Source organism: Ixodes scapularis, unplaced genomic scaffold (assembly GCF_016920785.2).
Source record: "Ixodes scapularis isolate PalLabHiFi unplaced genomic scaffold, ASM1692078v2 PGA_scaffold2__306_contigs__length_199485367, whole genome shotgun sequence".
Lineage (NCBI taxonomy): Eukaryota > Metazoa > Arthropoda > Arachnida > Ixodida > Ixodidae > Ixodes > Ixodes scapularis.
The window spans coordinates 122,653,043-122,664,784 of NW_024609857.1; the positions used below are offsets into that span (position 1 = coordinate 122,653,043).

Below are 11,742 nucleotides of genomic sequence, written 5' to 3' on the forward strand. Positions count from 1 at the left end.
AGACGCTATTTCTTGCAAACTCGCTCTGGGGTTGGAGCATGGCGTCGCCTGCCGACAAGACCATCGTCCACAATATCCCTGGTTTTGAACTTACAAGGCACCAGCATGGTCGCGCCCGACTAAGCGTGGACTGCCGAGTCATTGACGCCAATCGTCAAGGTAGTTGGTCTGTCTCAAGTCTACATGCCGCAGTCCACGCTTTCAAGGTAAAGTACACATCGGGTCTGCCGTCCAGGGAGCTCTTGGCCTCTCAACGTCTGCTTCACAGTGGCCCAAGGGTCACAGACAAACAGGCCGCTGTGCCGCTTGTTAAAGATACGGTTTGTTTAGTTCTTTCCTGGCTGTGACATCACGGAATGTCTCGATGTGATCTTGATCGGGCCCTCGATCATGTTCTAAACTGGTCGGAATCGAGCCTACGCCTGGGGTCGGTGGCCGAGTGGGCTGGCGCACACCAGCTAGGAGCACGTGGAGCGAATGCTCCCGCTGCACATCCCAGTGATTCTGTGTTCAGTCCCCACCTCTGCCCGTTTCAATCTGGATGAGCATCGTACCGGCATGTGGTCGTGTATGACTACTGCGTCATGCACGTTAAAAAACCCAGACTAGCGGCTGTACTACACTGGTAAGTTTCTCATCTCCATCGGAGACACCCAATGAGGCTGACTAACTTTCGGCTACATAAACAAACACACAACATTATCATAGCAGCCTACGCCCTTATACAAATAAACTCTTCAGACCGTTTATAACAAGTCTGGAATAGAAATGAAGGCGATCCCTCATTTGATCAGGGTCCTAACAGCGAGCTGCCTATGATATATTGGTGTCGTCCAGGCTTGCAGTTGCTGCAAGCAGCATGCGTACCATCGACACACGTGCAACGTTTCATTCCGCTAGAGGCGTTTCGTGTTCAACCATCCCTGTAAAAAGACAAGTGCAGTAAGTTTTCGGTCGAGGAAAAACACGTACGAATGTACAACGCAGCGAATAGCAATGTTTCTCAAACCGCAGCCCAGCACGAGAGTATTCGTCGCTTTCGAAACCAAGCAAATCTCGTGCGATACGCAGGAACGCTGAGAATGCCTATCAAGCTGCTGTCCCACGGCCCCAACAATAATTCCGGTGCTGGCTGTACTTCGGCTCATGTTCGCGGTACAAATGTCGCGTCTGTGCGGGAGTGATGCAATTCGTTCTAATTGCAAATGAATGGCCCATTCTTCAATATCTTAGGGCAAATAGACCCTTTCAGAAATTCAGTGCCATCTGGTGGTTCATAAAGCAGTTTAGGTTTTGCCCTAGCTATCAATGGCGGAAATGAACTTGTATCGGCACCGTCACTTTCGCAAGTCGACGGCACGCGAGGAATTGTTCAGTGTGAGTTCTTCCTCGATCACTTTCAGGTCGATGGTGACCAAGAACGTGCATTCAGAACAAAGCTCCAACCCACTGAGATGCCTCGAGAAAATTCTATACACCAAAGTGCTTTAAAGCCGATTGTGTGCCACGACAGATTGACTGAATCTGAGCAATTAGAAATAAACGCTTACGTAGCTCTTGTGTTCCAGCCCTACTTCGCTTCGTACTGACCCCCGAACGTACAGGCTTCGCAATATCCGCTTAGGAGCATCTTCAACGTCTTCCTTTATCAGTCACTAGAAGGCCGCCATTCGTATGGCACAGATGCCGTTCCACAGATGATGATAGTGATCAAAGTGGCCAGACTGAATTTCGGAAAGGGTCTATTGTGATATCTACCTCCGCGAACGTAACTCGTAATAAAAAAACAAAAAGCGCAGGTTTTATATTTTTAGAGACATGCCTCTATGAGATCTAGGTTTATAGATTTCGAATGCGACCAAGTCGCGTTCGGATTTTATTATTAAATAGATAAAGGACACCCGCAGTCGCCTATTTACGTTTTTCTTCGAATTAGTGTACACATACTTTTATATCTTTTTTGAAAAAGGTATTTTTTATACAAATTGAAAGTGTCATAACTCAGTGTAGCCTTGTAACTGAGCAACGAACTTTAAGGGTTTTTTTCTGATGAATTTAGCAACTCAGCATAAAAATATGAGAAACGCAACTCCTGCCGTGTAGTCAAAAACTCTGCCTTAAAATCCTTAAATTTCAAAATTTTACCAGTTCTTGAGTGCGCTCTGACTCAAGTATAGAAAGGTCGTCTGCTAACTTGGGCCAAACCAGCCAGCGCTACGGTCGACGCGCGGGTGTAAAAAAGCAAAACATAAAGATAAAAGGTGTCCGCGTCAGAGGAGGAGGGAGAAGATGTCGCTACCTTCTTTATTTAGGGGCATTATTCCGCACAAAGAACTCAGGGAACTCTACAAAATAGGCACGAGAACATTTCTGGGTCGATTAATTAGAACGCGTTGGCAATGTTAGATGTATAAATGGAACGAAACCTAAAGAAGACGAGGACAAGAAACGTCGCAAGGGTAAATAATTGGAAATTTATGGTTGAATTTTAAAATTCATATTTTTCGCAGAGAGAGAAAGAGAGAGAGAGAGAAGTACTATTTACCAGTGTTGCGGAGTTGCCACTCCGGAGTTGGAATGATTCCCGAATCATTCCGCATTTTCACGACCCCGGAATGGAATGGGAATGGAATGGCGGCAACGTTCAGGGGAATGGAATGGGAATGGAATTAAGTGCCTTTTGCCCGGAATGGAATGGGAATGGAATGGGCACGGTTATTCTTTTTTTTTTTTTTTAGTGCTTACGGTTAGCTATACCGAGCCAGTCAGCGAGTCAGTTGCTCAGAAATAAAATGAGCGGGAAACTGCTAGCCCGCGTGGAGCCCTAACAGACTTATATGCCAAAAAATGCAATACAAAAAACAAGCGTCGAAGCAAAGAGCAAAGGGGGAAAGGGGGGAGGGGGCTAACGTGGCGCCTTTCGCGGACGCGCAGGCGTCGAATCGGGCATCGATGGCGTTACACGAGAGGGAAACAAGAAACCAAGCACCAAGAAAGAGAAAAGGGAGCGGCAAAGAAAGAAACCGCCATGCACACTCCTCATCGTCCTTCTTGCCATGCTTTTTTTGTTGTTGCTGCGACGGTTTGTAGAATGCACGCGCGCGCACAGACTGAGATCTGGGAGCGGAAGCGATAACTCGCAGAGCTCTGATAACTCGTTGACTCGGGCAACGTAGAAAGATGATCAGGTATTGTTTTCTTATAGTTCGAGGCGCGTTGTTTAGCAGGCAGCCGACCATGCTGCCTTCCACGTTCATTCGTGCGCACTTCTTTGAAGTGCGAAATGTGGGTTTGCTTTGGCATTAAAACAAAGCAAGATTCACTTCCCTCTTCTCCTCTTGCGCTTGGCTCCGAGGCTTGTTTTTTATACTGCATTTGTAGTGTAAGTCCCCCTATTACTTGGGCTTTGTTCCGATGCTTGTTTTCTGTGTTATATGTTTTAGTGGGTTGGGGTTACAAGCAAGCTAGCGGATTCCCGCCCATTTCCTTTGACTTTAGTCTCTGCATACTTCGTTTCACCTTGCGATGGACCGCTGCGGACGCTACGAGTCACCCTAGGCAATCCAGCACCGTGAGCGGGACTGCAGGGTCACGCGACACTCAGAAAGCACGGGATTGGTTTCGATGGCTCTCGTGCTGTCTGTTGAGGTCCATCGTAAGGTGAAGTTGACTATCGTCACCGCTCTTGGTGTGACCGAACTGACTAGACTTGCAGAAAGATCGTCCCGCGCCAGACGAGGCGCGACCGTTGCTGTGAGGGCAACTGAGAAGGAGAGCTGGGTGCTAGCTGCCACTGAGGTTTTGGCTTCCGCGCGTCTCGGCTGTCCGGTCTGCATTCGTGCTCCTTGTCCTGGACCCTTTTTGAGGCGGTGAGAAGTCAGTTGGACGGTGTTGTTGAGGAAACACGGGGAATGTCAATTCGAACGGTGCGGTATCACCCCATTAATTGTATCTTGGTGTGAAGAGCTTTGTCAACGTTGACTCCCGACCCGTCGCCACAACGCGAACAACCGACATCGAGGTAGAAGAATAAATCGGTTGGTGCCGTCTGCTGCCTGAACCCGCCGCTCGATCAGCGCGAAGAGGAACATTACAATTCGGTCGAGAAGACAAGATAAATACAGATCGAGTCATGGCATCGCAGAACACATTTTTCTACATAAGTCGCGAAGAAAATTAACAAGCTGCACGCTGAAAGTTGTGCAACGAAACTATACATGGTGCAGTCGGCGTATATCATCGAACTTTATTCGCCATCTGAAGAGGAAACACGAGAATGAGTATGCGAAGGGTGGAAAAGGGCAGGCGGACCAGCCAAAAATTGAATTGAATATGATAAGAAATATCGAGATTCGTAAAGCAAGCGTGAACTTATGCGTTTTAAAACAGGTTGCGTGACATGGTCTATACAGTCCCTCGTGCTGCGCCGCAGAGGTTGCATTTTGCCAGAGGATGTGTTCTTGCCCACTGTGCATGGAGTCACTTCCAGCAGTGTACAAGCAGTGTTGCTGTATTTGAAGAATACAGTAATATAGCTTATTCCTGTTCCACGCACGAACTGGATATTTTTATGGTCTTATCAAACAAACACGCTGGCCGCGTATGTCTTAAAAGTCCAATGCAAAAAATGTTAAAAAAAAAAGAAAAGAAAATGAGTGGATTTCAGTTTTGCTGTTTCTTGCGAGCCACGTGGTCGCGAGCAGTGTTGCGGAATGGGCACCCCCATTCCATTCCAATTCCATTCCGGGGAATTAGAGTTTTCGATAATTCCATTTCTTTCAATTCCTAGGAATGGAGCCACTGAGCCCAGTCCCACTCCTGGAATGGCTGAATCGTTCCATTCCATTCCTTTAATTCCTAAACGTAAAAATTGGCACTTGACAGCTACATTTAGTTGCCGGCATAAGCAGCATAATGCTGACATTATCAAATGCAGAGACAATTTAAAAAAAAGCTAAATCCCTTATAAAAGCACTGATTTTTACTAAGCGAACCGCTGGTGGCAGAAAGTGTTTATTTACAATGTACTGCAAACATCAAGAAAGCCCCTTGATATGTCGATGCTTGTTTAAGACATCGGTCTCGCGACCACGTGGCTCGCAAGAAACAGCAAAACTGAAATCCACTCATTTTCTTTTCTTTTCTTTTAACATTTTTTGCATTGGACTTTTAAGACATACGCGGCCAGCGTGTTTGTTTGATAAGACCATAAAAATATCCAGTTCGTGCGTGGAGCAGGAATAAGCTATATTACTGTATTCTTCAAATACAGCAACACTGCTTGTACACTGCTGGAAGTGACTCCATGCACAGTGGGCAAGAACACATCCTCTGGCAAAATGCAACCTCTGCGGCGCAGCACGAGGGACTGTATAGACCATGTCACGCAACCTGTTTTAAAACGCATAAGTTCACGCTTGCTTTACGAATCTCGATATTTCTTATCATATTCAATTCAATTTTTGGCTGGTCCGCCTGCCCTTTTCCACCCTTCGCATACTCATTCTCGTGTTTCCTCTTCAGATGGCGAATAAAGTTCGATGATATACGCCGACTGCACCATGTATAGTTTCGTTGCACAACTTTCAGCGTGCAGCTTGTTAATTTTCTTCGCGACTTATGTAGAAAAATGTGTTCTGCGATGCCATGACTCGATCTGTATTTATCTTGTCTTCTCGACCGAATTGTAATGTTCCTCTTCGCGCTGATCGAGCGGCGGGTTCAGGCAGCAGACGGCACCAACCGATTTATTCTTCTACCTCGATGTCGGTTGTTCGCGTTGTGGCGACGGGTCGGGAGTCAACGTTGACAAAGCTCTTCACACCAAGATACAATTAATGGGGTGATACCGCACCGTTCGAATTGACATTCCCCGTGTTTCCTCAACAACACCGTCCAACTGACTTCTCACCGCCTCAAAAAGGGTCCAGGACAAGGAGCACGAATGCAGACCGGACAGCCGAGACGCGCGGAAGCCAAAACCTCAGTGGCAGCTAGCACCCAGCTCTCCTTCTCAGTTGCCCTCACAGCAACGGTCGCGCCTCGTCTGGCGCGGGACGATCTTTCTGCAAGTCTAGTCAGTTCGGTCACACCAAGAGCGGTGACGATAGTCAACTTCACCTTACGATGGACCTCAACAGACAGCACGAGAGCCATCGAAACCAATCCCGTGCTTTCTGAGTGTCGCGTGACCCTGCAGTCCCGCTCACGGTGCTGGATTGCCTAGGGTGACTCGTAGCGTCCGCAGCGGTCCATCGCAAGGTGAAACGAAGTATGCAGAGACTAAAGTCAAAGGAAATGGGCGGGAATCCGCTAGCTTGCTTGTAACCCCAACCCACTAAAACATATAACACAGAAAACAAGCATCGGAACAAAGCCCAAGTAATAGGGGGACTTACACTACAAATGCAGTATAAAAAACAAGCCTCGGAGCCAAGCGCAAGAGGAGAAGAGGGAAGTGAATCTTGCTTTGTTTTAATGCCAAAGCAAACCCACATTTCGCACTTCAAAGAAGTGCGCACGAATGAACGTGGAAGGCAGCATGGTCGGCTGCCTGCTAAACAACGCGCCTCGAACTATAAGAAAACAATACCTGATCATCTTTCTACGTTGCCCGAGTCAACGAGTTATCAGAGCTCTGCGAGTTATCGCTTCCGCTCCCAGATCTCAGTCTGTGCGCGCGCGTGCATTCTACAAACCGTCGCAGCAACAACAAAAAAAGCATGGCAAGAAGGACGATGAGGAGTGTGCATGGCGGTTTCTTTCTTTGCCGCTCCCTTTTCTCTTTCTTGGTGCTTGGTTTCTTGTTTCCCTCTCGTGTAACGCCATCGATGCCCGATTCGACGCCTGCGCGTCCGCGAAAGGCGCCACGTTAGCCCCCTCCCCCCTTTCCCCCTTTGCTCTTTGCTTCGACGCTTGTTTTTTGTATTGCATTTTTTGGCATATAAGTCTGTTAGGGCTCCACGCGGGCTAGCAGTTTCCCGCTCATTTTATTTCTGAGCAACTGACTCGCTGACTGGCTCGGTATAGCTAACCGTAAGCACTAAAAAAAAAAAAAAAGAATAACCGTGCCCATTCCATTCCCATTCCATTCCGGGCAAAAGGCACTTAATTCCATTCCCATTCCATTCCCCTGAACGTTGCCGCCATTCCATTCCCATTCCATTCCGGGGTCGTGAAAATGCGGAATGATTCGGGAATCATTCCAACTCCGGAGTGGCAACTCCGCAACACTGGTCGCGAGACCGATGTCTTAAACAAGCATCGACATATCAAGGGGCTTTCTCGATGTTTGCAGTACATTGTAAATAAACACTTTCTGCCACCAGCGGTTCGCTTAGTAAAAATCAGTGCTTTTTTAAGGGATTTAGCTTTTTTTTTAAATTGTCTCTGCATTTGATAATGTCAGCATTATGCTGCTTATGCCGGCAACTAAATGTAGCTGTCAAGTGCCAATTTTTACGTTTAGGAATTAAAGGAATGGAATGGAACGATTCAGCCATTCCAGGAGTGGGAATGGGCTCAGTGGCTCCATTCCTAGGAATTGAAAGAAATGGAATTATCGAAAACTCTAATTCCCCGGAATGGAATTGGAATGGAATGGGGGTGCCCATTCCGCAACACTGCTATTTACGATCCTTGCCTGGCGCAGGGGGTCTAGATATATCAAGTATAACTGTGCCTAAACAGCAAACGAAACAACAAATCACACAAGAAAATTTATTTGTCATTACCCGCAACTCTGTGGAAAACCATCAATATGGGGTCACATACAGTTAAAAAAAGGCGACATTATTGGCGCGAACGTAAGTCGGTTTGCGAGTTACTCCTTTCACTTTTAAAAGTATGAGTTGGTTCCTGACGGACGGACGTGAATTGCGACTCTACAGCTCTGCCGGGAGCGGTACATTTGCTCAAACACAAGGTATCGCAGAGTGAGTGAGTGAGTGAGTGAGTGAGTGAGTGACTGACTGTGTGTGTGTGTGTGTGTGTGTGTGTGTGTGTGTTTGTGTGTGTGTGTGCGTGTGTGTGTGTGTGTGTTCGTGTGCGTGTGTGTGTGTGTTTGTTTAACCGTTTAGAATGTTTGGGAACAGATAAGCTGCGGCCGTGCGCTGCGGTTTCTTTACAGGTTGACGTAGCGTTGCATGCAGTGTGGCCGTGCATACTTCGACATTGAATTAATTCGCACATATTAAAACAGCCGTGGCATGCTTTTACCAGCCGGCAACTCCGACATTAAGAACACCTGACTGAGTTCAAGGAGTGTGTGCGACTGCACAGCTGTGCGCGAAAGGACAAATTAAACAATATAGCATCCTCCTCTTTGTCTGAATAGCTCCGCCTGTCGAGAGCGAACGAAACCACAAATAAAAAGAGCATTTATCTTGAGGCGGACTTCACTGTCGACAAATGTTATTGTGCCTGGATTATTTCCTCGACCCCGGAGACCTGGCGCACAGGCAACCTACCTTTGCGGAGGTTCACCTCCTAAAATAATAACCGTTTTTCAACAGGCGGGAAGTCCCAATAATATCAAAACGCGCTGCTTGAAATTGCAACTGGCAGCAAGACGGGACGAGGGAACGCCGAATTAGGGCGAATTCGCGCCACGGCGCGGCGATACTGGAATTCTTTTAGCGCACCGGCCCACGACCGCAGAGGCAAAGAATGTCCTCGATGTGTGAAGTCGTTAATTTTTAGAGGCCCTAAAACCGCCTGGAAAGCTTGTATCTGGCTTGTCTTCTTCGTTCTAGCGTGCCATAGACTTGTACAAAGGCGGCCTTGGATGAGTTGATCTCGTCCTAATGACTGTCGTGCCATCGCAGTACTCCCCCTTTCACATTGTAGAAAAAATACGACGTTGGTCAGCTTGATGGTGTCATCCCAACGAGTACATTGGTTCACCCGGGCGCGATTTTGAAGCCAGACGTGAACATCTGCGTCGGCTGAACCGGTAAAGTCGGGGGGGAGAGGGGGGGGGGGAATTACGTTGGCGAGTTCTGATTGGTGGTGCATTGATACGACGCTGGTCTCTGTCACTGGCGCTGTCGTCGGCCACAGCGGTGAGAGTTGACCGTCCACTGTGCAGCTCAAATGTCGGAATAGCCAAATGAAGAGGTTAGGGAACGTTAGCTCACCTCCCCGATGTGTTCGGGTGCTGGTAAAGGGTAATTTCATAAAGGAAAAATGAGATGTACGGTGAATGTACATCGCAGTATATCGCTCGAAAAAGACATCATACAGAGTGCGGGCTCAGCGAGGCCCTGCCCCTTGGCGATGCACATTTTTCTTTACACTCTTCATAAGTTTCAAATTAAAATATAAATGACTCTTTAGGTGTGTCTCGTTTTGTTTTGCTTATAATTATTTTATATAATTTAATAGAAGTACAATAATAGAAATACTACGTTTATTTATGACTCACGCATTGGTTTACTGCGCATCACTTTATACTGACTGGTTTTTATGAAAATTAATAAAGGCAAAATATAGGGTGTCTCAAGCAGACCTTCCGCTGTAAAGCGAGCCGGAAAGACCGTTGCCTGTACATATCAAGTTGAAACATTAACCGAATGTGCATTGAGCAAATGAGTCTTCCTGTGGCATTAATTGAGAAATGCAAGCGTGACGTTTTGCATTGCTTAATGTCACAACTCAGACACCGTTTCTTGGTCTAAACATATGTTTCGGCATTGTCATTAGCTGAGTTGCTTCTGTAAGTTCCGCTGATTAGCTCTCCGAGTGTTGTGCGGGAAAGTAGACGCACGGAATTTTTTTAAAGTGTAGCTTACGTTAAGCCTGACTGCGTTACCGACGCTATAAACTTGTAGCGTTTTCTCATTTTTTTACAGAAAGATAACTACGCCTTGAGATTTTACACAGTGAGACTGACCTGCTCAGTGCAGGTTCATGGAAGTCCGAGCTTGCTATGTGCAAACGGCCTTTTTCAAGCTCGTTTTACTGCAGAAGATCCGCTTGAGACACCCCATGTGAATAAGACCTCCCTCGTTATTATATCAGCAATCAACAAAAAGGTATAAGATTTCAAGTGTACAACTATCTTAACTGAGTAATTTTTTTTTTCTTCTAGAGGATTCTGCGAAAAATATTAAGCGCTGGCCGCAGAAAACACGGGCGATGGCTTTTATCGACATGGTTTGTCAAGGGTACCCTAGCAACCTCGACCATGGCTCTATTCCTCTTCATCCTGTACAGAAACGGTGTCTTCGCGAGGCTACAGGAAATACCCTACACCAGTTTCTCTTATTCACCGGAGATCAATGCTCGTGAGATATTACGTTTATTCGAAGAAGGCAAAGAGCCGGCCTACGTCGTCCTGAACCCGTACGAGCGCTACGTCTTCAAGATTCGCAACGAGCTCAAGTGCGACACCTCGCAGAGGACAGCACCAAGCATGCCCCTGGTCCTGGTCGTCAAGTCGGCCCTGGCTCATCGTTCCCGACGGGACGCCATCCGCCAGACCTGGGGACAGGAGGACCGCTTCCCGGGCGTGGTCCTCCGACGCGTCTTCGTGGTCGGAGTGGACAGCAAGGACCCCAGCGTCCAGGACGCCTTGAACTCCGAGCAGGCAGTCAACGGAGACTTGGTGCAAGCAGAATTTGAAGACACTTATTACAACACCACCATTAAGACAATGTTGTCCTTCCGTTGGATCCTGGAGCAATGTCCCAATGTTCAGTGGTTTCTCTTCGTCGACGACGATTACTACGTGTCTGCGAAGAACCTAATCGAGTTCGTTAAAGACAAGGACGGCTCCAGTGAATGGCTTTGGACGGGCTGTGTTTTGCAGTCCAACAGACCTGTCCGGCAACACTACGGGAAGTGGTACCTCTCTCTGTCCGAGTACCCATACTCTCAGTTTCCTCCGTACGTGAATGCGGGAGCGTACGTGCTGTCAAGGCGCATGCTGATCGACCTGTACCGCGTCGCTCGTTTCACGCCACAGTTCCGCTTCGATGACGTCTTCCTTGCTATCCTGGCCAATAAGATGGGGTTACAGCCACGCCACAGCGACAAGTTTTGGTACAACCGCGATCCGATGACGGAAGAGGACTTTGTTGGGGTTGTAGCCATTCATGGGTTTGAGGATCCTCTTCGCCTGGTGCAAACTTGGAAGCACCAGAGCAGGCTCGGTCAAGCGTGATTAAGTTATTTTGTCCGTCCATCACTTGGCGGGAATTCCTTGTCTTGCCTTGTGCCCTGAGGGTAAAGTAAATAAAATAAATAAATAAATAAATAGACATTTTGGGTAAAACGCGACTGGCCAACTCAAAGAGCGACGTTTCGGACTGAGTGTGTTCCATGACCTGAGCGAGCGATATAAACATGTGGCTTGTATAGATTGTAACAAGGTGCTGAACTGGGCGAGTTGGTAAACGTTTGACACGGTGGGTGTAACAGCTTCAAAAAACGAGGACGAAGAAAGGAGCAGACGCGACAGGACAATAGCTGTACTCGCAACTGAAATGTTTTATTTGGAAAGGAAAAGAGAAACGTATGTCAGTACCAGATAACAAGGGTTCTGCGTTTTCGGTTGTTATTTTTTTTAAATTCGGAGTACTTTTTTCGGTGTTTACTTTAAAATTCAATTTTCTTTTTTTTTTCGGTGCATATTTATTCCCAAAACAGTTTACCTTTTTTTTTTTTCTTGTGAATATAAAAGAAACACCATCGGACACCGTATCAGATGATCCTTGTAGCTGTGATATTTGTGATCACTCA

The 11,742-nt window shown here is 47.1% G+C and overlaps 1 protein-coding gene across 1 annotated transcript; it reads left to right on the plus strand.

Annotated features, from left to right (window-relative positions):
* Positions 1-10,186: 10,186 nt before the first annotated feature.
* On the plus strand, positions 10,187-11,164 carry LOC121836591 (beta-1,3-galactosyltransferase brn-like). The gene has a single exon (XM_042291530.1). It carries the CDS (start codon positions 10,187-10,189, stop codon positions 11,162-11,164), a length of 978 nt encoding a protein of 325 aa, XP_042147464.1.
* Positions 11,165-11,742: the final 578 nt, after the last annotated feature.

Excerpts from the sequence above, each read along its gene's own strand:
- LOC121836591 (XM_042291530.1), top strand. The coding sequence starts at position 10,187 with ATGGCTCTATTCCTCTTCATCCTGTACAGAAACGGTGTCTTCGCGAGG.